Here is a 25,385-nt window from a genome sequence, read left to right as displayed (position 1 = left end):
TTACAACTGAGATCAAAACTAACGGCTGTTTTTAAAGGCTTGACCCCAGTCCCAAGTGCTGAAAAACCAGAGGCTGAGGGAGATCTGTAAGCTTCCACCTCAGTGTTTTACTGAGACCAGCGTTGGGGCAGATGAGGCACACGGAATCCAGCTTCATTCCCTAGAAGCCGTCCACAAGGTTTTCCTTATAGACGTCATCACTGTAGACAATCTGGGTCCTCTTGTCCCGGTGGCAACCCTTAGGGCTATTCTGGACAGCTAGGGAGGGAGGAAAGGATTTGTTAAGGTCCGAAGGAGAGCACTGAGAAGACCTGAGGCCCAGAGTCTGACCACCTCAACACCTCTGCCCTCTCTCTGGCCCTTGGCGGCCCAGCCTCCATGCTGCCCTCTGGTGGCTGGATGGCCTTTCTAGCTTTACACCACTTAGGTAAGAAACCTCAAATGTTACTGTTGAGACACGTGAATGATGTTAACCTACTACTTTCAGTTAGTACACCAAAAATTAAAAATTAGAAAACCTTTATAGCCCTTTGTTAACATGCAGATCATTTCTGGCTCCTTCCTCTTATATAGAGTGCCACTCCCACTCTGAACCCACCCCTTTGCACGAAAATCCATTTCAGGTAAAAAGAGTTATTTGTCCCATTAGGAGAACTCACTCCAGGTGTAGCTCTGGCCGCAAGAATTCTCCCTCGAGCTGCCTCTCCCCTTCCCCTTTCCTCCCCACACCGTGCCCCTCCACGCTATCTCTGGAGCTAGAGTGAACCCCTCACACCAAGCCCCGTTCTCCTGGAGCTGTGTATCTTGACACTGCTGATCACTTCCTCCTTCTCAAAGCTTGTACCCTTAGGCTTCAACAACCCTCGACGGTGCTGCTCTCAGCACCGTGACCTCTCCTTCTGTCTCCTTTGCTGCATCCTCGACTTCCGCCTGACATGTCGGGAGGCTGGGGATGTGTGGGGAGTGAGGAGGACAGCCCTGCTCCCTAACATAGTCTCCGAATACTCCTCAAGCCCAGTCCTGGGTCATTTTTTTCTCCAAATTCAGTCTCCCCCGCCGATACTACCACTTTGCAGCTACCCTGTGATACAGAGGACTCTGATCTGTGTTTTCATTTCTCACCTCACACCTGAGTTCCAGACCCCTAACGTCAAAGGCTTATTTTACAAAACCAGCTATACTCCATCTCAAAATGAACACGCCACATGAGATGCTCATTTTCCTCACCAAGCTGACTCACTCCCCTCTTTTTCCCTGTGCTGGTACTGCCTTAGAAATTATCTTCAATCCTTTTCTCTCCTTCTCCTGCCTCTAACTGACAGGGGGCCAGACAATTCTCCTCATTCCTGCAGCCGCCACACAAATCCAGACCTCTGCCCCCTCTAGGGAACCCAGAAACATGCAGGGGAACAAAAAAAAAGGGGTGACCTAGTGAGGGACAGGATAAGGGAGGAAGAATCCTGTTCTTACCCAGGGAGCCCCAGACAGACTTGCCAGTGGCAGCATCCAGCATGGGCTGTTTTCGGGCAATGCTGACTTTGAGCTGTACGGATTCCACCTGGGTCCCGTTGAGCTGGGGCAGAAGAGGGGAGGGGGCAGAGGATGGCAGGGGAACATTACAGACAAATCAAAGGAGGATTTCTAGGCGCTGCCACCCTAGAAGTAGATTGAGTAGGGATCTGAGGGTATAAAGTTTCCTGTGTGAACAGGGAGGGACTTTTTGTCAAGAGGAAATGATTTCCTCCTGGATCCCAGCATTTTAGAAGGAAAATAGGAGGATGGCAGGAGGGATGGGAAGAACAGATCTGGGAAGTCCCAACCTCAGCAACGGCCTGATCTGCTGACTCCATCTTTTCATAAGTGACGAAGGCACAGCTGGGATGAGAAAACACAGGGTCAGTAGAGGGCCTATGGGCTCTTCAGGACCCCACCAAACCCAGTGTTACAGGCTGTGGAGACAGGCGAGCTTCCTCCCCTAGGGCTCACACCCTGGGTCCTCCTAGGACTTATCATCTTTCCTCATGGTCATCCTTACTTTCTGGGTGGGTCCATGGAGAGGTCAATGATGTTTCCAAAGGGAGAGAAGGCCCCACGGAGGAGGGTGGGCGTCATGTCTTCTCCATACACATAGAGAGTATTCCCCTTCCGCGGGGCCCGGCGTTCAGGGAACGAGTCCGACCCTACAGGACAGGAATTAGTCATGAGGCCTAGTCTATCTACCCTCCACTTTAAGAGTCCACTTTAGTGGGACTCACCTAAAACTTATCTGAGGTCACTTCCCTATCAGCCAAGATCACTCACTGCGGAAAGGGCCCTCTCGGTCCCGATCCCTGTCCCGGTCTCGATCTCGGTCTCGGTCCCTGTCCCGATCCCTGTCCCGGTCTCGATCGCGGTCTCTGTCCCGGTCTCTGTCCCGGTCCCGGTCCCGGTCTCGGTCCCGTTCCCGGTCTCGGTCCCGGTTCCGCTCACGACTGCGGTCCCGGCTGCGGCTTCGGGGTGGGGAGGCTGAGGAGTGGGCACCACCACGTTCTTCATAACCCCAGTCAAAGCTTCGAGGGGGGCCATCACCAGCCCCTGGGCCCTCTGCCTCTTCCCCATCTGGCCCCAGTTCCCGAAGCCGATCACTGGAAGATACAAAACTGCGGAGAGGCAGACAATGAGGATCAAAGGGGGCCTCTACCTCATCTTCCCAGATCCTGTGGAGACTCAACACTCCCTCCGTAGCCCCAGCTCCTCTCACTCCAGTCCCGAATCGTCTAAGGACCCAGGCAATGCCCCCACTATTTTCCTCCCCTCCCCAGCCAAATGGGACCCAGTCCTATCTTTCTCTAACCTCTCATACAGAGATTTCCTCTGGGGACGTCTGGACGACTGAAAGAGAGACCAAAGACAGGTAAGACGATTCCTCTTTGCTGGCATGTGGCCCCAAATATGTGGGTTTCTCGTCTTTTTCAATCCTGGGCCCCTCAGAGACAGAAAATTGGAAACAATTACCTCCTGCAGATCGTCGTCGGCAGATACACTCCTCTGGAATGGCTGGAAAGTGGGGACTGGCCCCTTCTCAGGGTCCTGGGAAGGTGGGAGAGAGCTACCTCAGGGGGGGAGCAGGAGGCTGACTAACCATGGGATGGTGGGGGCTCCTCCTCCCTCACCCTCTTCTTGGCTTCCTCTGGCCTATCTTTTTTTTCTGTTAACTCCTCTGTACCATTCTTACTTGATTGTGTGGTGTTTTTCATAAATAACTTAATACACCCTTAAAGTATTTAGTTTACTTAAAAATTTCTTGAACCTGATGACATTTTCAGCCTGTTCAACTCCTCAGAGTAACAAAATCCAGGAGCTCTAATATGTGGTGAATTAGACTCATAGAATGTGTAAAACAAAGAATTCAGGAGCCACCCATTTTCTTCACCTTATGGATAAAAAACTGGAAGCTCAAAATGGGATAGCAACTTGCGCATGATTGAACAGGCGTTACTTTTCCCTTAAACCTACCTCCATTTCAACTTGCAAGGATACCCTCTGGAGTCAAGGATCCCCTGAACAACTTTTCTCCTTGTGCTCACCTTTAACTTTCCCTCTAGGGTTCGAGAACGTTTGAAGCCTGAGTTCTTGGTCTCGGCCTTGATGGCACTGATGGCTCCTGACTTCACCAGCTGCTTTGCCTGCTCTGTTGCTGTGGCTGTGTCCACCACAGGCTGCTCTGACAGTGCTGGAGTGGTGAGGGAAAGAGGCATTATGTTGGCCAGGCTGGGACAGAGGTCGGCCCCACGCCGCTCACTTCGTCTGCCCCAGCCCCCTGTCACTCACAGCGTTTGACACCACCTTGGCTGGCTGTGCTGCTGCTGCTTTGCTTCTTCAGAGCCAGCAATGCCTTTTTCTGGTAATGACAGTGAGAAGAGAGCGGTCGGTGAGGGCCAGTCCCTGGCCAGGTCCTCTCCCAAGGCCCCTAGGTGCATCACTCCAGGCGACACCTTTCTCAGAGAAACTAATGCACATGGTGCCCCTGGAATGGTACACTGAGGTAACCTTGCCTCTTATAAGGCCTCCCAGATCATCTATAAGGCCAGCCATACCTAATCTATCCAAACCATGGTATCCAGAGGCTTTCCAGACTCATGTTTTACAAGTTGAAGACAAGGAATTCAGTCACAGACAAGAGCCCTCAGATATAAGCTGCAATTAAGTATAAGCCTACATGCCTTTCTCAGAGGCTTCATCCATCCGCCTTCTACATATAGAAGGAGGACATCCCACTACTTTGAAACAGGGATATGCAAAAGTATGAGACGTAAATTTTCCCCTCAAGAAGCTTTCAGTCTAAGAAGTAAGATGACTAGACTGAATTGTCAAGAATAATTATAGGAGGTGCAGACTGTTTGTAGCTGAGCGCAAGTAAGGTTTTTCTGATGCCAAAAGACTATTATACTGGGCCCTGGATAGAATCTACATAATGCAGACTGAGAGGAAAGGGGACTGTAGACAAAGCAAACAGGGTGCCAAAGAAGCGGAGATAAGAAGGCTTTGGGAGCGCATGTTTTGGGATTAGGGAATAGTTCTATTTGACTAGGAAGAGGTGCCACATTAAGACTTTGTTTTGTAGACATCATGAAACCACGCGTAGTTTCTGAGAAAAAGAGGGACAGAGTTTTGTGTTTTCAATGTACCACTTTGACAGGAGTAAAGAAATCTGTCCAAAAAAGAAACTTGTTGAGAGACCATTACAACAGTCTAGGTGAGCATCTATCAGCAAAGACCTGATCTAGAGAATACACAGGAAAAAGTAAATAGAGGAAATTACTTCAAAGGAAGAATAAAGGTGACTTGGCAAATATTTGGTTGTGCAAATAGCGGAGAAGACGGAGATGAGACTTTAATTCCAAACACACAAGAGAACTGAATGTAGTCAGTCCTATTTGGAAGACCAAGATTAGAATGGTAAGGTAATAACTTCAATTTGGGATACGTAAGGTTATCAATACGAGACTAGACGGAACTGGAAAAACCGAGCTTGGGGATCACCAGCTCTTAGGTAGTACTAAAAGCCATAAGAAAGGAAGACAACTCCAAGGCAGACTACATAGAAAAGAGACAAAAGAAAGTACAAACCAAGACTTGGGAAAGTCCACCTCTGAAGCTACACTGAGAGGTGATATGTCTCCAGGTGGGAGGCAGAAGAACACCCCCACCCCCATCCCCTCACTCACCCCAGGTGTTCTCAGAGTGTAGAGTCTTTGAAAGTTTGGGCCATGCCCACACACACTCCCTCACCTTTTTCTTGAGTTTGTTGAATTTCTTCTGCAGAGCCTCCTCCTCCTCGCTCAGTCCGGGGGGTATCACCAACATGGTGGCTCCTGGTTCAGGGGCAGGGCCCAAGACATCTTTCTCCACTGTCACCGCCCAGGATTCACACGCCGTCCACACAGAACCCAACCCCATCCCTCCAGGCCTACCTACTCCTGTCTTTTGCTTCTCCCTACCCCTTGCTTAAACCAGGCTGCTGTCCAAGCCCCCGCCGTCGGGATCAACCAGCATTCCCTTCTCTCTCCAGGAATCACGGATACCAGCACCTTGGGACACCATGTGGCCCGGGAAGGGAGAAACACTCTCTCCGTCGCGAAGACGATGGCACCAGACCCCCCTACCTCGCTGGGGTTATATGGCAATCGCGGGGTCTGAACAGCAGAGGAAGCACTGGAACCCGCGCATCGCTCTTAGAGCAACGAAAAGGTTAAGAAGAGAGAAGGAGCTCCGAAAAAAGGGGCGAAGGCTGAGAAAGAGAAGGCCTTACCTGAGGGGGCGGCAACCGGGGCCCCGACGGTCTCGGGCGGCGCCCGCGCGGGCAGCGGATTGCGGGCTCAGAGCGATGACGCAGCGAGGGGCGGAGAACGCGGTAACCAGGGCGGCCCGCGGCGCGCACACTTCCGCCCGGCCTCCCACCAGCTTAGGCCCGCCCCTCGGCGGGGAGTGTGCCGGAAGTTGCCTTCACTTCCGCCCATTTGGGCTACCCCTGACACTTCTGGGCTGCACGGCAGCTGCCGGGGCTGCACGGCAGCTGCCGTGGCTGCAGGATGTTGGAGACGGAGCGACTTGGTGAGGGGCAGCGGGTGAAAAGAAGGAGTAGACGGAGAATGACCCTTGACCCCTGACCTATGACCTTTCCTCCGTAGTGCTACCTCCCCCGGATCCCCTGGACCTGCCCCTTCGGGCCGTGGAATTGGGATGCACAGGGCGCTGGGAGCTGCTGAATGTGCCTGGGGCTCCAGAGAGCACCGTGAGTGACTATTGATCCTACCCTTGACCCTTACTGAGCTTAAAACTTCCTTCACCTTCCTCACATTAGGATCTAACTTGATGTGGCTCTCCTGTCCCTGGACATCTGTCATCCTGGCCAGGACTGGTGCTGGATAGAGCCTAATCCAGTGGACCTGCGGTGGGTCAGAGCCCTTGAAAGAACAGAGCAGGGAGCCCTGGGGATACCTTAGCTCTGAGAACTGATCTTTCAAATGTCTTTTCTCCTTGGAGTCCTCTTCTGTCTCCAAGCACCAAGTCCCTTGTTGGTGGCTGAGATGCTAGCCTTTGAGCACCTGGCTCTTCCTCTTTAGGTCTGGGACCCCTTTTCCTAAGATTAGGGATTCTCAAATTTCAGTGTGCCTTATGATTAGTCGGGGAGCTTTTAAAATGCAAAGTCTTAGGTCCATCCCTGAGAATTTGAAATTCAAAATCTGTGTTATTAACCAGCACCCCAGGTAATTCAGTTGCAGGTCGTTTGTCCTGACAAATAAAGCAGGATGACCTTTGAAAAATACTGCTTCAGCCCGATTGTCCTAGTCTGCCTGGAACATATACCATTTCTAATCTAAACACCAATCTCATTACTTTCTCTTTTGTCTGTGGCCTACTCTGTTTTCTTCCCTAAATGCCTCTCACCCTGCCCTTGTTTCAGCTTCCCCACGGCCTCCCTCCCTGTGCCCCAGATCTGCAGCAAGAAGCAGAGCAGTTGTTTCTGTCATCTCCAGCCTGGCTGCCTTTACATGGTGTGGAGCACTCAGCCCGGTGAGGGGTCTAGAGAGGCCTGGCCTAGGGAGATGGGTCCCTAAAGGAAGCTGGGACATAGGAGAAAGAAGGCCTGAACATTACTTTCCTTCTGTCCAGAAAATGGCAGAGAAAGATGGATCCCTGGTCTCTCCTGGCCACACTGGGTGCCCCAGTCCCCTCCGACCTACAGGCCCAAAGACACCCAACCACAGGCCAGATACTGGGCTACAAGGAGGTAAGAGGTCAGGGGCCATGAGAAGCAGACTTGGGAGAAGGGATAGGGGTGAGAGGCAAGCTCAGCCTCACTGGTGCTCTGCTGTCTTGCTTCAGGTCTTGTTGGAGAATACAAACCTGTCGGCCACGACCTCCTTGTCTCTTCGCCGGCCACCAGGGCCCATCTCCCAGTCCCTGTGGGGGAATCCAACACAGTACCCTTTCTGGCCAGGTGACGCTAGTGGAAATGGGATAGTGGGAGAGGGATCCCTTAGTCTCCACCCCTCCTGTATCAGTCTTACCCCATGAATTCCTATTTGTCCAACCTCTCCCCAGGTGGAATGGATGAGCCCACCATAACAGATCTGAGCACTCGGGAGGAGGCTGAGGAGGAGATAGACTTTGAGAAAGGTGAGGTGGTAGCAGGATGGCCCTGTGGGAGATAGGGCTCTGAGTCTGGGCCCTGAGGAAGAGAGGCCCAGGCCTATCACCAGGTCCTTGCTAGGCCTTCCATGCCTTTGAGCAAATTAGGAAAAGGTTCCCCTTCTATAACAACCTTTACTGTCAGCTGTTGGAAAACTGTAACAATAAATATCCCCATCTACAACGTCTACGCTGTGAATGTCCTTTAGGTTCACCTAACGTACAACTTGTACAACAGTGGGCAGTGGCCCCGATTCTCCTTCTCTGTCCCTGTCTTCCAGATCTTCTTACTGTTCCACCTGGTTTCAAGAAAGGCGTGGACTTTGCACCAAAGGGTGAGTTGAGGTTTGAGATGGGGGCACAGGGGAAGTGGTACCCCTCTTCTTCAGAACAGACGTGGACATGACCAGGTCTCTGTTTTTGCTTTGCTCCTCAGATCACCAAGCTCCAGCTCCTGGGTTGCTCAGCCTCAGCCGTCTGCTGGAGCCCCTGGATTTGGGCGGGGGTGAAGAGGATGAGAGTGAGGCTGTGGGACAGCCCAGAGGTCCCAGAGGGGACACTGTTTCAGCCTCTCCCTGCAGTGCTCCCTTGGCCCGAGCAAGCAGCTTGGAGGACCTAGTGTTGAAGGTTGGTAGTTCCTTGCGGTTGAAACAGGAAAGGAGTAGCCTTGCCAGACAGGGTGGGCTGGCCTGGTTGGGCCCAAGGGGATGACTAGAGCATCTTTTGGGAGAAGTGGTAACAGAGTTCTCTGGCCCTGTCTTTGTCACCTCTACCCTGGACTTTTCCAGGAAGCGTCCACGGCTGTAGCCCCCCCAGAGCCTTCCAAGCCCCTACCTCAGGAGCAGTGGGCTATCCCTGTGGATGTCACCTCCCCTGTTGGTGATTTCTACCGCCTCATTCCCCAGCCAGCCTTCCAGGTAGTGTAACCCAGTCCTCATGTGCTCCCCCACCTCCTCCCAGCCCACTCCCTTGTGTCCCCTCCCCACCAGACCACCACATGTCTCCATGGGGCCTCAGTCCCAGCCTCGCCTCACTCTGGCCTTTTTCCCACTGTCCTGATTGCTCCATGAGCCAGAGGTAGGAAGACCCCTCTCCCTTCTTCAGCCCCCATCTCTTTCTTTTTCCCACAGTGGGCATTTGAACCAGATGTGTTTCAGAAACAGGCCATCCTGCACTTGGAACGGCACGACTCAGTCTTTGTTGCGGCTCACACATCCGCAGGGAAGACAGTTGTGGCTGAATACGCTATTGCCCTTGCCCAGAAACACATGACGCGGTACAGCCTCCCCCTTTATCAGCCAGCCCTGCTCTCTCCTGCATGGTTTCTAAGTCTCATTTCTTCTCCACCTCCCTACCTCATCGTTTAGATGCGAGGTGGGGGGGAGAAATTGACACGGGCGCAGAGGGAAATGAGATGTGGCGAGAGAGGTTAGCAGAATGACCTGCGTTAGCTGAGGGATGGATTGAGAGACAGTTTTTCTGGGGTCACACCATGAAGGGGTATGTGAGGGAAGTACACATGAAGAAATGGGGCACCTGAGCTCTGTGGGGCGCCTCTGGGAAGACTCAGGGTAGGAGAAGAGGTGCTGCCCATGGGTCTGCGTGGAGGGACTGGCTAACTTCACGCCCTCTTCCCAGCACCATCTATACCTCGCCCATCAAGGCCCTGAGCAACCAGAAGTTCCGAGACTTCCGAAACACATTTGGGGATGTGGGACTGCTCACAGGGGACGTGCAGCTGCACCCAGAGGCCTCTTGCCTCATTATGACAACAGAGATCCTTCGGTAAGAGATGGGCACTCAACACGGGTGGACTTTTGGTCAGGAAGGTCAGGCTGCTCTGGAGAGCATGTTGGCTGAGTTGAGGGTGGAGACAGGAGCCACGTGGGAGTCGGCCTACCACCTCTTTCCTCCAGCTCCATGCTGTACAGCGGCTCGGATGTCATCCGGGACCTGGAGTGGGTCATCTTTGATGAGGTTCACTACATCAACGATGCTGAGGTAAGAGGAACAGGGTCCCCAGATCCTGGGGGACCAGGTCAGCAGCTCCTTTACTGCACATAGCCTGTAAACCTCACTGCCTTTTTTGCCTGGAAGTGGAACCCTGTGCTACTTCCCTGGGGGCAGAAGGGCAGCCCCCTCTGAGCTGCTGGTAACTTGTCTTCCTTTCCTGTGCACAGCGCGGGGTTGTGTGGGAGGAGGTGCTGATCATGCTCCCTGACCATGTTTCCATCATCCTTCTGAGTGCTACTGTCCCCAACGCCCTTGAATTTGCTGACTGGATCGGGTAAGATGCGTGTCCTGGGCACCTTGGGTGAAGGGGGCTGTAGCATTTGTTGGGTGGGGTCGGGGGGCGAAGACTGTCACAGCAGGGAGAGTGGTCAGGCCTTGGGGGTGCAGATGAGAAAGGGGTGTGGCCGGGGAACATGTCCAGCTCTGGAGGCTATGGGATCCCACTTGGGTCCACGTCACGTTGCATGTTGAGAGGTAGGAAGATGGGGCCTTCCAGTCCAGCTCCCAGAAAAGACTGGCTGAAGCCAGAGGGGGACAGTGGTGGGGGTGTAGGCTCTTGCCCGCACGCCCACCCCCGCCCTGCTGCCTCCTTCCCACTCAGGCGGCTGAAGCGTCGCCAGATCTACGTCATCAGCACTGTTGCTCGCCCTGTCCCCCTGGAGCATTATCTCTTCACGGGCAACAGTCCCAAGACCCAGGGGGAGCTCTTCCTGCTGCTGGACTCGCGGGGCGCCTTCCACACGAAGGGGTAAGCCGGGGACGGGACAGAGTCCAGGCTGCCCGCCGGGCGTGACTGTGATTGCCGCCCCTCCCCTGCCCCAGGTACTACGCGGCTGTGGAGGCCAAGAAGGAGCGGATGAGCAAACATGCCCAGACCTTTGGGGCCAAGCAGCCCACGCATCAGGGGGGGCCCGCACAGGTGAGAACTGGTGGGCTGTGTACCTGCCACCACCTAATTCTGCCATCTTTCTCCCCTCGTCCTCCCAGGCTTTGGAGTTGAGCTCTGAGCGCAGCCTGATTTGACTCTGCTCCACCTTCCCCCACTTCTGTCCCCACTGGTTCAGGGACTCAGTCTCACTCCCTCCTCCCGCAGGACCGTGGCGTGTACCTGTCCCTCCTGGCCTCCCTCCGTACCCGTGCTCAGCTGCCCGTAGTGGTGTTCACCTTCTCCCGGGGCCGCTGTGACGAGCAGGCCTCAGGCCTCACCTCCCTGGACCTCACTACGAGTTCAGAGAAGAGTGAGATTCACCTCTTCCTGCAGCGCTGCCTCGCTCGCCTCCGAGGCTCTGACCGCCAGCTGCCCCAGGTGTGGAGCAGGGACTCGGAGACTGTGGGGGATCGGGTGTTCCACAACCCATCCCTGACCCTGGGCCTCGGCCACCCACAGGTCCTGCACATGTCTGAGCTCTTGCACCGCGGCCTGGGCGTGCACCACAGTGGCATTCTGCCCATCCTTAAGGAGATCGTGGAGATGCTGTTCAGCCGCGGCCTGGTCAAGGTGTGCAAGCTGGTGGGAGAGGGACACCCCAGGGCATTTTCTGCCCCCTTAGAGGCTGCCCAGATGGTGGAGGGACAGGCTTTTAGGCAGGACAATGCAGTGGTTACCAACTTGGGCTCTGGATCTAGACTGCCTGGGTGTGAATCCCAGCTCTGTCACTTACTCACTGTGACCTGGGGCAAATTACTTCAACCTCCCTGAACTTTAGGTTTCCGTTCTGGAGACACATAAGATATTAACAGGCAGTAGTCAGAAGAGGAACCAAAAAAGCTAACTAAGAAGCATATGTCATCATCAGCCACGAGAAAAATGCAAATTGAAATACTCCCAAGAGAGGACTTTGCAGCTATTAGATGGTAAAATTTAGGAAACTGGCTATTGCCAAGTGTTACTCAAGACATAGGAGACTACAGGACTACAGGAACCCTATACAGGTGTGGCCAGTCTGACGTGGCACTTCTGAGGCAAAAACAAGTATAGCATACTCTTTGTCCCTAAATTCCATTCCTGAGTGTAAATCATAAAGAAATTCTCACCCTGGTCAAGGAGGGAACACGTCTGCTCTTGCCTTTTTGGCTATAATCCTGTGGCAGGGTGTTGGGGTACCAAGGTGCCCTTCACTGGGAGAGTAGGTAGGCCCCACAAAGTGTTCTGCGGCAATGGATCTGATGTAACCACGGGAACATGGGTGGATGTTGAAAACACTACATGGCAGAAAAGAAGAAAACAGGAGATACGTAATTGCCTTTACTGCAAGTTGTAAATTACACACAAAACAAGACATGTTTTATGAAACACATTAACACAAAAAGATATTCATTAAATACACTGGGATGATTGATAGTGGGAGGGCAGAAGTGGGATATGGGGGTGAAAGGAAAAAAATAGGCAGCTAAATAAATAAACCGAGGAAAACAATGGTACCTACTCTGCAGATTTGCCTTGAGGGTTAAATGAGGTCCTGTGAGTTAACCATCTGGGACCGTGCCTGGGGTCTACTCAGCCTTGGCTACAAAGTGAGGTGGGCTTGGCCAGGGCTGGGCTTCGGTCTGCAGGCGGCTCCCTTGCTGACTCTCTTTTCCCCTGTCCCAGGTCTTGTTTGCCACAGAGACCTTTGCCATGGGTGTAAATATGCCAGCCCGAACGGTGGTGTTTGACTCCATGCGCAAGCACGACGGCTCCACCTTCCGGGACCTGCTCCCTGGGGAGTACGTGCAGATGGCAGGTCGGGCAGGGCGCAGGGGCCTGGACCCCACAGGCACTGTCATCCTGCTCTGCAAGGGCCGCGTGCCCGAGATGGCAGACCTGCACCGCATGATGATGGTGAGCTACTGGGGCAGTGCGAAGCCGAGCCGACTTGGCGCACCTGCTGGATTCTCTCTCTTCCAACTCTCTTCTCCCCTCCTTTCTACTTCTTTCCTTTTGCCTGGGAGAGCCAGGGTAAGAGTGAGCAAATCCAAGGATGACACTGGATCTTGTCTCCTCTGGTCTTTTTTACTGTGAATATGGAACTAGACAGGACCTTGGAGAGTCTATTTATTTAGTTTCGCTCCCTTGTTTTGCAGAGGGGAGCAAGCAGTTTGTCTAGGGTCCTGTGCTTGTGGAGCTGGGAGTGGAGCTGCTGGGAGTGGAGGGAGCTGAGCAGCGGGACCCCCTGGGTCTCAGTGCCCTCTCTGACCCGGCCCAGGGGAAGCCGTCCCAGCTGCAGTCCCAGTTCCGCCTCACATACACCATGATCCTCAACCTGCTGCGGGTGGATGCTCTCAGGGTGGAAGACATGATGAAGAGGAGCTTCTCTGAGTTTCCATCCCGCAAGGACAGCAAGGTGAGGAGTAGAGGGTGACCAGGATACCATGCAGGATGTAGGACAAGGAAGCCAGGCTGGGAGCAGGTGGGCATCTGGAGGCCCCAGTAGGTGACTATGGGGGAGGTGGCAGGCTGGGTCTGGAGACTATTGTTTCATACCCACCCTGGTTTCTGCCCAGGCCCATGAACAGGCTCTGGCTGAACTGACCAAGAGGCTGGAGACCTTGGAGGAGCCTGACATGACTGGCCAGCTCGTTGACCTGCCTGAGTATTACAGCTGGGGGGAGGAACTGACGGAGACCCGGAGCCTGATCCAGGTTAGTGTGTGTGTGTTGGGGGGTGGGGGTGACGGAGGGGGGAGGATGGGAGCGTGACACCCTGGGTACTCCTGAACCTAGTCCCGGTGTCTCTGTGACATTCGTCCCTTATCCCTGTTGTTCACGCCCCTGCTCTTCAGCGACGCATCATGGACTCTGTGAATGGGCTGAAGTCTCTCTCCGTGGGAAGGGTGGTGGTCGTGAAGAGTCAGGAGCATCACAACGCGCTGGGCGTGATCCTTCAGGTGAGAGCAATGGTAATTTGGACCCCAGAGGCAGGGAGGGAGGAGTTAGCCCTCTTTCCATCTTCCCCACTTGGTAGGGGCAGGGGGGCGGTTATAGTCACCAGTGGTCTCATTTTTCCTTCTTGTCCACATTTTCCTTCCCATCTCTACCACTTCATGCTCACCCCCTTGCCCTCCCTAAGCCCCGCCCCCAGTCTGTTCTGATTGGTTACCAGTCCATACTGGTGGACTCTGCATGGCTGTTCCATGATCCCTGCCTGAGGGTGAGGATCTGGTCTCTCCCTCCAATGTCCACTCTTCACATTGCCCTGTCCTGGCCTCCCCAACCTGCCCTAGGTCTCTTCAAATTCCACCAGCAGAGTATTCACAACTCTGGTCTTGTGTGAGAAACCTGTGTCTGAGGACCCACAGGAGAGGGGGCCAGCCTCCCCTGTTGTGCCCTATCCAGATGACCTTGTAGGATTCAAGCTGTTCCTGCCTGAAGGTGAGAGTGGGCAGATGGCTGGGTTCCTGACAGCAGTGCAGGCAGGATGCCAGGGCCGTGGTGAGGTTTGACCCTGCTCTCCCCTCTTTACAGGGCCCTGCGACCACACTGTGGCCAAGCTCCAGGCAGGAGATGTGGCTGCCATCACCACCAAGGTGCTCCGGGTGAATGGGGAGAAGATCTTGGAGGACTTCAGCAGGAGGCAGCAACCAAAATTCAAGTCAGAGATGCTGGGGAGAGACCATGTTTGGGGGTGGGGAGTTGGGGTCAGGGCAGCTCCCCCAGCCTGAGGGGTGTCCTCTGGAAGAGAAGCCTCTGCCCCAGGTCTCAGGTCCTGCTCCTTCCTCAGGAAGGATCCTCCCTCTGCGGCCGTGACAACTGCTGTTCAGGAACTGCTACGTCTGGCTCAGGCCTACCCAGCAGGACCCTCTACCCTTGACCCTGTCAATGACCTGCAGCTCAAGGATGTGTCAGTGGTAGAGGGGGGCCTCCGGGCCCGGAAGCTGGAGGACCTGATCCAGGGGGTTCAGTGTGTGCACAGTCCCCGTTTCCCTGCCCAGGTAGGTACTGGATGCTGGCTCCCAAGCTAGGAGAGGAACGTTTCCTCTGGTTCTCTGTTGACTGGCCACCCCCATCTCAGCCCTTGTCCTCAGTACACCCCTGCTGAGGGCGAGGAGCAGGCTAACATGCTCCTGCCGGTGGCTCCCTGTAGTACCTGAAGCTGCAGGAGCGAATGCAGATACAGAAGGAGATGGAGCGGCTGCGCTTCCTGCTGTCGGATCAGTCCCTGCTGCTGCTCCCCGAGTACCACCAGCGAGTAGAGGTGGGAGGACGGGGATGGTGCTGGGGGGCTCGTGAAGAAGAGGTCAGCAGGCTCTCAACACCCACTATCCTTCATCCAGGTGCTCCGAACTCTGGGGTACGTAGACGAGGCGGGCACTGTGAAGCTGGCAGGGCGGGTGGCTTGTGCCATGAGCAGCCATGAGCTGCTTCTCACCGAGCTCATGTTCGACAATGCACTGAGCGCCCTGCGGCCTGAGGAAATTGCAGCCCTGCTCTCTGGCCTGGTTTGCCAGAGCCCTGGCGACCCTGGGGATCAGCTCCCCAGCACCCTCAAACAGGTATGGGACACCTATCCCCTCTCCCTCCCTCAGTGGTGGCACTCCCAGTCCCCACCGCCATGTATTCCCCACGTGCCCCATCCAGCCCTGGGAGTGCCCCTAAGAGCCGGAATTCCTTCTGGATCGGGGCCTCCCCTGCCCTGGAGCAGGAAGGTTGAGCTTAACCTCTCCTCTTCTATCTGCAGGGGGTGGAATGTGTCCGAGCTGTGGCCAAGCGGATTGGTGAGGTCCAAGTGGCCTGTGGCCTGAACCAGACAGTGGAGGAATTTGTGGGGGAGCTGAATTTTGGGCTGGTTGAGGTTGTGTACGAGTGGGCCCGGGGCATGGTGAGTAGCTGGGGTTTGGAGCTTTGTGGAAGGCCGGTTGGGAAGAGGCGACCCAGGCCGACTATTCAGTCCCCACCCTGCTTCCCCTACAGCCCTTCTCTGAGTTGGCGGGGCTCTCGGGGACCCCCGAGGGCCTGGTGGTCCGCTGCATCCAGCGCCTGGCCGAGATGTGTCGCTCACTTCGGGGGGCAGCCCGCCTGGTAGGCGAGCCTGTGCTAGGTGCCAAGATGGAGACGGCGGCCACCCTGCTACGGAGGGACATCGTCTTCGCGGCCAGCCTCTACACTCAGTGAATGACCCCTGTGTAAAATGTAACAATAAAACAGCAAACCACCTGTGTGAACCTGAGGTGTTGGGCAGGGATGACTCAGCTCAAAAGACACAGCAGGGAGAACCACCTAGGAATATGCCTTTATCTATGCACACAGAAACAGGACCAGCCCCTGAGAAGCATCAGTCCTTTGGGGAGGGTGTCTTGGGGGGTGACAGGAGGTCCTGGGTCATGGCTTCGACATACCATGTAGGTAGAAAGGCATGCGGTGCATCTCGATGTTCAGACACTGTGACTGGGCCACCAGGCTCCCAGGAGAAGAGGTAGACGAGTCTAGGGGGCAGGTGGAGTCATGAGTTGAGGACTGGAGGCCGAGCTTCAGGGACCCAGAGGGGAGGGGCAGAGCTGAAGGCCTCACCTGGGGTCGTCCTGGACAACTGTGTTCTGGGCAAAGCTAAGGAAGGCAGCACAGAAGTTCATGCACACTGAGGGATTCCAGCCATCACGGTCATTCTGGAGAGGGACCAGGAGGCAGAAGACTGGCAGTGAGGGAGAGGGTGGGAGAAGGGGAAGGTGCACTGCAGCCCTGGACACTGGACCTGTGGTCTTGGCTCAGGGGAGTATGGGCAGGAGCTGTGACACCATTGCCTTACCCTGACGTATTCAAACATCTCCATGGTAGGAAAGGTCTTGAGGGAACAGACGAAACCCTCTGGGTTACGGAAACCAGCAATGACATTTGGGACCCCCGGAAGGAATGACTGAGCCCACCATTTCAGGAGCTTGTGTCTGTCAGGAAAGGCAAGGGGTCAGTGGGACTTCTCCAGCCTCATCCAAGTCCCTTTCCCAGCTGTCAGTTCTAGGCTCTTGTCCACCCCACCCCTCATCCTGAACCTGTAGAAGCTCTTCCATTGGCCAGGGCTGTGCATTTCCTTGGAGGTCTTGAGCTCCACATAGCAGGTAGGGGGCTGCGTGGATGGGGCCTGGGGGTCTATGCAGTCTACCTCCCCAGAGAAGAGCAGTGGGTGGTTCCCCAGACGGCTGCGTAGCACAGAGCAGAAGGCCACGTTGGTGTTAACCTCCCCAGAGGGGTCTGGGGAGCCTCCGGGTTTGTCTGCATAAGGAGAGAAACATCAGTAGGGCTGGGGGTTCTCAGTCTCTGGGGAAAGGAGGGCGTTCCAGAGCCAGGACAACTCTCACCTGCACACATGTACTGCTCGAACTTGTACCCCATGTACATAAGCTCCCGGAGGAGAGGTGGCCGGGTAAGCCTCTGAACTCGAGCAGCTGGCGTCTCTACCTCACTCAGGTACAGTGTCCCCTGGAACCGGGAGGCTGCCAGCTGCCAGCCCTCCTGCCGCTCATATGGTGTTGTCAGCAATTTTGTCAGGTGCCCCCGCCATGTCACTATGGCCCCTGGGCGCCAGTCTGGACTCCTGAGAGGGAAGAATTAGGGGCTGAAGATCTGACACAAGCATTAGCGCAGATGGCTCCCCCAAAGAATAGCCTAAGTTCCTTCTAAGGATTGAGCTCACTCCAGCTTTGGCTCTCCCAGTTTTAGAGGGCAGGTGCAGGTCTATAGATCTACTTGTGTGCTATGCTTTGCTCACCCCTCCAGCTGGCCTCGGTGCTCCAGGAGCCAGCGTAGCAGGTGGTCCAGCCTCTCTTGGACCTCCTCGTCCCGGGGCTGGTATCGATCTGGGTATCCGTCTCTGAGGTCAAAGTTGGGTCCTTGTCCATTGGTGGGGGGTGGGCTGTAGTAGCGCAAGGCTCGAGCATCTCCATGGTACTGGCGTTGTGCATCCAGGGAGAAGCAGCCCAGTTCAGAAGGGCGTCGGTAGAAAGGAAAGGGTCCAGAGTAGAGGGCAGGGTCTGTGGGCAGTGAGGGTGCTGGGCGGGGGACTTTGTTCCGAGGCTCAGCTACCTCTATTTTTCCAGCTCCTCTCTTGGTCCCTCTGGGCTCCATGAAGTCCTGAGAAGGGCTGGGTAAGTTCCCCTTTTACAGAGGAGGCCTGAGGAAGGGGGACTCCAGGTCAGGACTAAGTGAGACTCTTGATGGCCAGACTCTGGCCTTGAAACAACCAGGCACCATCTCCTCAAACAGAACCATGGCCAGATGCACATCTCACCTTTTCCCTTGACCTATCCCCCCACCCCCAGGTCCTCCAAACGCAGTGAGGTTAGAAAGGATGTTTGGGCTCAGATCAAGGATCTGGTTACCTCAAAGCCTGCCAACCTCGACTTCCACCTTCGCGGAGCTATGACGTCATGGCAGGTACGTCAGATGTGGGAGAGGGATGCCAAGGTGGTTTTCCAGCTTTCGATGACGCAATCATTCAGCGACAGTGGCAGGCAAACTCCTCTGGGGTGAGGTGGGGGGGGGTGGTCTGTGCGCTTTACACCAGCAGGTTGATCTCAACGTGGCCACCGGCGCCCCTCCTCACTGCCTGGGCGTCCCCGGACGTGAGTGCGCTCGGACGAAGCCAATCAGCGGCGGCCGTGGAGCCTCGGCCAATGCGGGTGGTGCTGGTATTCGCATTGGCACCGCCCCTCCCAGCAAGGGCCCGCGATGACAAGTCGACGCCTCTTTGGTCACCACGTCGTTTTACTAACACCGGGCTGACGGGTCTCGGAGGGACGCCCACGGAGCCCGTACGTCACTGCTCTGCGCCGGAAGACTCTCTTTTCGTGTTCTCTTCTCTCAACAGCTACCTCTTCCCCGGTACAGTAAGATCCCGGGATATGAGCCGGAAGAGGCATCGCCTGGTCCCGGAGCCCTTTGGACTGAAGAGGCGGCGGGAACGAGGGGATGTAGAGGTCGATTCATTGCGGGGCGAATCAGGTAACCATGGCAACCCCGGGGCGAGGCTAAAGACCTCAGCTGGGAGAGGCCTCGCCTCCGGTAACCCTGTATGTTGGGACAACAGCGCCTCCCAGAGTCGTACCCGCGCTTCCCTTCGCCCCAGTTCACGTCTCAGTGGCTCGGTCTCTCCGCTCAGGGTCTGCGCGCGCGGCCGTCGCGGAGCTAGTGCGGCTGTTCCCACGAGTCCTGTTCGAGGATGCGCTACCGCCCATCGTGTTGAGGAGCCAGGTCTACAGTCTCGTGCCCGACCGAACTGTGGCTGACCTGCAGCTGGTGAGGGGCGTCAGAGCGACCGACGGAAAGCGCTTACTTGCCTCGAGGGCACTTCCGATGTTCCCTATCACTCAGTCGGTCGGCCCACTATTCTGCCATTCAGCAAGCGTTGGGTCTTTCTGGGCCAGACATTGTGCCAGGCACTGTGGTGCCAAGGAGAATGCTGCAGACCCTCCAGCAGTAGAGACCATGCCAAATCATGACGGTGGAAGAGCGAAGCTTTTGGGGAAACTGCCTCACCGGGCATGGTTCGAGCCTACAGCGCTGGGAAGGCAGGCAGGCGTCAGATTAGGACAGGCCTTGTACAACAGTGTTGTTTCCATCTTACATTTAAAGCAATGAGCTGGCAGAGAATGTTAAACAGGAGAGGCAGCGGTGTGTTGCATAGATTGGAGGTAGTGAGATGAGGCAGGGAGGTCAACCAGGAAGTTATTGCAGCTGAGGATTGGTGGAGGACTGGTGAAGGCCTGAATGAGGTCAGTGTAGTGGGAGGGAGAGGATGGGTGAGGGTGAGTGATGTGGAGAGTGGGAAGTGGGAGGAATCAAGGAAATTCTGAGATTTTCTGGATGACTGAGTGATTAGAGTAGAAGAATATTGAATTGTTTGTTGGGGGCAGATGATGTGTTTAATTTTGTTCAAGTTGAGTTGGAGGTGCTGCTGGAGCATGGAAAGCCAAATGTGCATTAGACAGCTGGAGAGAATTCTGGGTCAGTGATATAGAGGAAGTCGAGCTGTGAGTAGTGGTTCAGTCTCTGGATGTGGGTGAGATCTATAGGAAGTGAGGAGTTTTACAAACTTTAGAAGATAATGAAAGCTATGGCGTTCTTTCTCTAGAAAAACGCATATATGTCCTATGTATATGTCATATATATATGTGGTGTATGTATAATTTGGTGGGGAGGGGGTTGTTTCACAGATCTGAGATCAAAGGTTTAAGGACCCTAGGTTTGCAGTGAAAGATAACAGAGCCAAATCCCCATTGCTGGGAGATACCAAAACTTAAGGCAGTCTTTCTCAAAGTATGTCTTTAGTTCTACCTGTACCAGAATCACCAGGACTACTTATTCAAAAATACCTGGGACTCACTCTATGCTCATGAATGAAGATTTCTTGGGCAGGACCTGGGAATCTATATTTTTAAGCTGCTGCCCCAGGTAATTCTTAATGGGCCTTAAAATTTGAGATCCACTGATACAAGGGGAAAACAGAGAAAGACGAGTCTGTGAAAGAGGCTGAGAAGGAATTGTCATTAGGAGGAACCCAGGAAGAGGCCTATTGAGAAAGGAGAAATTTTCAAGAAGGTGGAATAGTTGGCCGTGTTAGCATCTGTGATTCAAGGCAGTGGTATGTGAAGAGGTCAAGTAAAATAATACCCAATTGGATTTAGCAGATAGCAGGTTATTATGACAACCTGTCAGGAAGAAAAGAGGGAAGAAAAGGAAGATGGGGACTTGCTCCAGTCTCTTAAGGAAGCGAGCCACAACCACTCCTTAGAGTATTTGGTTGTTTTTAACCTCCTGGTGTTAGCCTAAATTTTAGGAAAGCTTTTAAAGTTGCACAACAGAAAATATAAACACAAAATTTAAAAGAATGTTTATAAAGGAAATACCTATTTAACCATCACCCAAGTCAGACTGTAGGACACGGCCACAGCCTGCATATATTGTTCTCTGATCAAAATGCCTTATGTCCCAGGAGGTAACATACCTGACTGGTATGAAAATGTTTCCCTTGATTTTCTTTATACCATCTATGTGTTTATCCATAAACAACATGCTTAGTTTTACCCACTTTTGAACTTGATTATAAACAAAGTCATACCGTATGTGTTGGTTTATATTTTGTTTCATTAGATGAATATTTTTGAGATTCATCCAGATTGTTGCATGTAGCTATAGTTACTTTCATTTTCATACACTTCCCTTTTATGAATGTACCTTTTTCTGTCCATTCTGGTGGAAGAAATTATATTTTCTAGGAATTTGTCAATTTCATCTAAATATTCAAATTTATTGCTGTAAGGTTTATAATCTCATTTTATTGTCTGTAGAATCAGCAGAAAAGATCCTTTTTTCATTTTCTATATTGGTCATCTGTGCTTTTTCTAGGCTCCCCCATCCATTTTTCTCGGTCAGTCTCACCAGGGTTTCCCAGTTTTAATAGTCTTTCAAAGAATTAACTTTTAGCTTTGTTGCTGTCTCTTGAATGCATGTATTCTGTTTCATTCATGTTTCCTCTGTACTGTTGGGTTTATCTTACTTTTTTTTTTCCCATTGATTTTCATCCTCTATTCTTTTCTAACAGATGGGTGTCAGGCTGTAGTTTCCCCCTAAGTATTGACATATGTCTATGTCAGTACCTATATCTGTATCTACCAAGTTTTAGTATATGTTTTCATCAGCTTCTAATTTCCTTTGTGATTTTTTTTCTTTGACTCATTGGGTTGATTAGAAGTGTATGACTTACTTTCTAACCATTTTCTTATTACCTTATTGTTGCCGATTTCTGGCTTAAATGATATTGTGACAGAGAACAGACACGATATTATGATTTTAGTCATTCGAAACTTACTGAGGTGTGCTTCGTGCAATATAGTCAGTTTTGCTAAATATTCTATGTATATTTGAAAAGAATATGGATTTTTCACTTATTAATTTCTTAGTAACTAAAATTATTATTGAAATCTTTTATTTTCCCACTGATTACTGTATCGTCTGTTTGTTCTATGAGTTTATGCAAGTTGGATTAATGTACTTTTGTGATTGTGGATTTGTTATTGGTACTTCAGATATTTCCCACACCTCCTTATTGCTTTTCTTTCTTTCTGGGACTCCAACTAAACATAAAGTGGATCATCTCTTTGTATCCTTTAAGTCTCTTAGCCTCTTGTCTGCATTTTCAGTGTTTTTGACTACCTTTATCATATTCTGGTTGGTTTTTAAAAAATCTGTTTTCCAGATTAATAGCTTTTTATTTAGCCGTGCCTTAATCTACTAAGCCCATTCATTGAGTTCTTAATTGCACCTGCTTTATTTTTGAGTTCTAGAATTTCTACTGAGATGTCTTTGAAGTCCATTATGTCAATTTTTATAATTTTGTGCTGAAATTTTCCATCTTGGCTTTTATTTATTTTAGCATTATAAGCATAGTTTTTAAAAAAAGCCTGTCTTTGGTAATTTCACTATACCATGTCCTTTTAGGTTTGTTTCTATTGTCTGTTTCTTTTTTGAGTTTTGTTTCCTTGTGCCCAGTTAATTTTGACTATGTGTTGGATGGATTTGCCTAAATCATCAAATGCACTCTGTGTCCCAATTTCTTCTGTGAGCTCTTGTTTTCACGTAGATACTATATTAGTCTGGTAATTCCTTATTACCTTGTGAGCTCTTTAATACTTAAACAATTTTAAAAATAATATTTTATCCAGAATTTTATATAATTTTCAGCGAGTGAGTTGGTCTTACTGTATTCCTGCAAATGGAAGTCCCAGTTTATTTTTGTTTTAAACATTTTCTCCCATATTCCTCCCCACCTTCCCCCACCCAAAATCTAGACTGTTCATTCCTTGAGGGCAGGGCCTGTGTCTTAATTGCTATTTTATCAGACAGATAACTGATGAGGTGAGTGGATGGAAAACTAATTGGAAAATGCTATTTGATGATCACCTGATTCTCTCACCATAATTTTTCCTTTACTTAGGGAGAAACTCCCCAATGCTAGCAAACAAAATCTCCCTGCCCAGAAGTTTCCAAAGTATAGCAGAGCATCTTACCCTGATACCCTTCTTTTTATTCTCATCTCTCTGGAGATAGAAGGCACTTCAAGAGCAGGGGGAGATCAGAATCGTCCAGCTAGGCTTCGACTTGGATGCCCAAGGAATTATCTTCACTGAGGACTACAGGACCAGAGTGCGTGTGACTGTGTTTGTGTCACTGAGGCCGGGGGAGGGGGGTGCCGAGAAATTCGGGAATGCACATGTTAAAAAAAAGAGACAATTACCCCACCTCAAATCTTACTGAGAAGGCACAGGGCTCTGGTTAATTATTAGTATGAGGAGGAGGAAGAGTATGAGAGGGAGAAGGACTTGAGCAGAAGGGAAAACATAGGAAGAGACATGTTGTCGTGGGTTCGGAGATTGGTGGAGGGTGAAAGTGGGGCCAGACCACATCTCTCACTTCTGGTTCCAGGTCCTCAAGGCTTGTGATGGGCGCCCCTATGCTGGCGCAGTGCAAAAGTTTCTGGCTTCGGTGCTTCCAGCCTGTAGCGACCTTAGCTTCCAGCAGGACCAAATGACACAGACCTTTGGCTTCAGGGACCCAGAAATCACGTGAGACCTGGGGGACCAACAGAATCAGGCATCTGGCCTATCCCTCCCTCCCTCCAGCCCTATCCAGCCTTGTCCTCTTCTTTTTGGTGAACTAAAGTTCAAATAAAATGACCTAAGTTTATGTTTCCCCAAGAGAAGAGGCCTGTCTTACCTGGGGCCTTGGAAAGAGCCCTGGAGTAAAATTCAGGAGATCTGAGTGGCTAATCAGATACAAAGGGAGGTCTGACAGGAACCATAAAGGCCAGATGTGAATTGTGCTGAAACCAAGAAACTAGAGGATGGTAGGGACTCTGATGCCCCGAAAGCATTCACGTTCAAAAGAACAGCAACCAAGCAAGGGCTAAGTAAGAATATCATTTCAGGAGCCTGTGTCTGGCTCAAGCTCCCTGCTTCGTAACCCATGGTAGACGTGAAAGCATTTTACACTCCTTTTCAGTACAATGTGGGAAGAGCTATGGTAAGGTCTGCGTAGGTAGTGGCAGGAGCCTTGTTTCTCCCCTGGTGGTGGGACTGAGTGCGTTGGGGCATGTAGTCAAGGAGGGCTTCCGAGAGAAGCTGTCTTAGTGAACGTGTAATAGTAACAGGAAAAGAAGGAGTTGGGGGAGGGCAGTCAGGGAGGAGAATGGAGCGAGCAAGAGCACGGGGCACTGAGCAGCATGGTGTGAGCAGAGAACTGCCCCAGGTGGGCTTCTCTTATTCAGTCTCCTTGTGTGGGTACTCAGGCTTCTGGAGACTTAGTGTCCAAAGATGACCAGGTGAGGAGGAGAGAGGGTTCTTAGAGCCAATGCCTCATTTCTCCTGCCTCAGGCAGCTGGTGAATGCTGGAGTCCTCACTGTCCGAGATGCTGGAAGTTGGTGGTTAGCTGTGCCTGGAGCTGGGAGATTCATCAAGTATTTTGTTAAAGGTAGCCTGTCTGCAGCTAAAGCCCGCAGCCCCTCAAGAATGCCTTTTGGTGACTCCTCAGGCCTCCAGGCCTCACTCACCTTTCCCCTCTCCTGTGCCACCTCTCCTCCAGGGCGCCAGGCTGTCCTTGGCATGGTCCGGAAGGCCAAGTACCGGGAGTTACTCCTTTCGGAGCTCCTAGGCCGGCGGGCACCTGCTGCGGTGAGACTTGGCCTCGCCTACCACGTGCATGACCTCATTGGGGCCCAGCTGGTGGACTGGTGAGTCTCACCCCCAGTGTCTGGCAGATGACGGGTCCATGACCCAAAGGTTGGATTCCCCCCGACTCACTCTTCATTCAGTAGTGAAGAAGCCTAGCTCCTCTCTCATTCTCTGGAACCCAGGCACCTCTGTGGCCGAGTTCTGAGTTCCCCCCAGACCCTGGGCCTAGGCATCTGGCTCAAGCCTTGTCTCTCTTGCAGCGTCTCCACCACTTCTGGAACCCTCCTCCGCCTGCCGGAGACGTGAGGATTCTGCTCGTCATGGCAACCTTCCCCAGAGTGGGGAGAGGGGGGCCCAGGAGTGCTGAGATGGGGTCACCTTGGGAAGGCTCGGGAGCCACGATGAGTGTTGGGCTTGCATCCGTGCAAAGGGTCAGATGTGACTGCTGCTGTTTACCTGGGGTTTCGGCAATGCTCCTTTGCCCTTTCACTGAAGTGGAACCAGAAACCGGGCCAAGGCCATGGCCGCTGCCTTTCATGCAGTGAGGTGCCGCTGCTCTGTCTTGACATGGGAAGGAGGGGTTCCTGGGGAGGCTGGTGAAGGACAGCAGGGTTCTTCCCCTATATGTTGGCTTGAAACTGCCAAATAAAGTACTTCTGCCTGTGATATTTGCTGGATGTCTTTTGTTTAACGTGACAGGTGTGTCCAGGTGCCTCATTTGGGGATAGAGGTAAAGCCAAACTTGGGCCTGAGCTTTGCCTCTTGGTTCAGAGAATAAAAAAGGACACTGAGTTCAATTCCCCTCACGGGGTGGTGAGGGTGCGCCTGATCTCCTAAACCACAGAGTTTCTGTTAAAGCCTACAAAAAGCAAAAACTTCGCGTAGTTGTTTTTGTGGGGGTTATAGCGAGAGGCAGGTGTCTAAGTACCTTGCTTTGTTAAGACCGACAAAGGAGTCAAGCGGCTCAGCAAGCAGCTGGGCCCTCGTGCACCCATGTACGTGTATACGTGCTGTACTCGAGCATGTGTATGCTTACACACACCCAGATAGACCCAGTAGCGGGA

General features: G+C 52.5%; 4 protein-coding genes across 9 annotated transcripts; 2 read left to right on the top strand and 2 right to left on the bottom strand.

Moving 5' to 3' along the window:
- Window positions 1-87: 87 nt before the first annotated feature.
- On the bottom strand, window positions 88-5,965 carry NELFE (negative elongation factor complex member E). Of its 3 annotated transcripts, none has more exons than XM_072945324.1 (11): window positions 5,792-5,965; window positions 5,272-5,354; window positions 3,811-3,880; window positions 3,567-3,712; window positions 2,995-3,069; window positions 2,834-2,871; window positions 2,302-2,639; window positions 2,036-2,180; window positions 1,821-1,875; window positions 1,471-1,573; window positions 88-258 (listed from the first exon to the last, which is right to left on the bottom strand). In XM_072945324.1, the coding sequence occupies exons 2-11, from the start codon at window positions 5,344-5,346 to the stop codon at window positions 161-163; spliced, it is 1,143 nt and encodes a 380-aa protein (XP_072801425.1). In that variant the 5' UTR covers window positions 5,347-5,354; window positions 5,792-5,965; the 3' UTR covers window positions 88-160. The 3 variants fall into 3 exon arrangements, with proteins under 3 accessions (XP_072801425.1, XP_072801426.1, XP_072801424.1); XM_072945325.1 differs by lacking the exon at window positions 5,792-5,965 and adding an exon at window positions 5,454-5,730; XM_072945323.1 differs by lacking the exon at window positions 5,792-5,965 and having other exon boundaries at window positions 3,826-3,880; window positions 5,272-5,438.
- A 33-nt stretch (window positions 5,966-5,998) lies between these two features.
- On the top strand, window positions 5,999-15,827 carry SKIC2 (SKI2 subunit of superkiller complex). Its single transcript, XM_006215354.4, has 28 exons — window positions 5,999-6,093; window positions 6,171-6,274; window positions 6,947-7,056; window positions 7,156-7,273; window positions 7,369-7,483; window positions 7,588-7,662; window positions 7,956-8,009; window positions 8,111-8,301; window positions 8,463-8,591; window positions 8,805-8,950; window positions 9,313-9,459; window positions 9,591-9,675; window positions 9,855-9,961; window positions 10,289-10,435; window positions 10,510-10,606; window positions 10,781-10,993; window positions 11,075-11,185; window positions 12,278-12,508; window positions 12,873-13,010; window positions 13,171-13,308; window positions 13,449-13,553; window positions 13,890-14,037; window positions 14,131-14,257; window positions 14,387-14,597; window positions 14,750-14,860; window positions 14,940-15,158; window positions 15,344-15,484; window positions 15,577-15,827. Exons 1-28 carry the CDS (start codon window positions 6,072-6,074, stop codon window positions 15,775-15,777), a joined length of 3,741 nt encoding a protein of 1,246 aa, XP_006215416.1. The 5' UTR covers window positions 5,999-6,071; the 3' UTR covers window positions 15,778-15,827.
- A 49-nt stretch (window positions 15,828-15,876) lies between these two features.
- DXO (decapping exoribonuclease) lies at window positions 15,877-18,321 on the bottom strand. 3 transcript variants are annotated; one of them, XM_072945327.1, is made up of 8 exons: window positions 17,976-18,317; window positions 17,680-17,767; window positions 17,366-17,544; window positions 16,956-17,191; window positions 16,650-16,869; window positions 16,409-16,544; window positions 16,174-16,268; window positions 15,877-16,088 (listed from the first exon to the last, which is right to left on the bottom strand). In XM_072945327.1, the coding sequence occupies exons 2-8, from the start codon at window positions 17,719-17,721 to the stop codon at window positions 15,938-15,940; spliced, it is 1,059 nt and encodes a 352-aa protein (XP_072801428.1). In that variant the 5' UTR covers window positions 17,722-17,767; window positions 17,976-18,317; the 3' UTR covers window positions 15,877-15,937. The 3 variants fall into 3 exon arrangements, with proteins under 3 accessions (XP_072801428.1, XP_072801427.1, XP_006215418.1); XM_072945326.1 differs by having other exon boundaries at window positions 17,366-17,727; window positions 17,976-18,321; XM_006215356.4 differs by having other exon boundaries at window positions 17,366-17,767; window positions 17,976-18,315.
- Window positions 18,167-24,987, top strand: WHR1 (winged helix repair factor 1). Of its 2 annotated transcripts, XM_072945328.1 has the most exons (7): window positions 18,167-18,597; window positions 18,755-18,891; window positions 22,702-22,797; window positions 23,077-23,216; window positions 24,024-24,121; window positions 24,233-24,380; window positions 24,582-24,987. In XM_072945328.1, exons 1-7 carry the CDS (start codon window positions 18,270-18,272, stop codon window positions 24,625-24,627), a joined length of 993 nt encoding a protein of 330 aa, XP_072801429.1. In that variant the 5' UTR covers window positions 18,167-18,269; the 3' UTR covers window positions 24,628-24,987. The 2 variants fall into 2 exon arrangements, with proteins under 2 accessions (XP_072801429.1, XP_072801430.1); XM_072945329.1 differs by lacking the exon at window positions 22,702-22,797.
- The last annotated feature ends 398 nt before the right edge of the window (window positions 24,988-25,385 follow it).

Source organism: Vicugna pacos, chromosome 20 (assembly GCF_048564905.1).
Source record: "Vicugna pacos chromosome 20, VicPac4, whole genome shotgun sequence".
Lineage (NCBI taxonomy): Eukaryota > Metazoa > Chordata > Mammalia > Artiodactyla > Camelidae > Vicugna > Vicugna pacos.
Note: the sequence above shows the minus strand (reverse complement) of the source record. Positions and strands in the feature narration are given on the sequence as shown.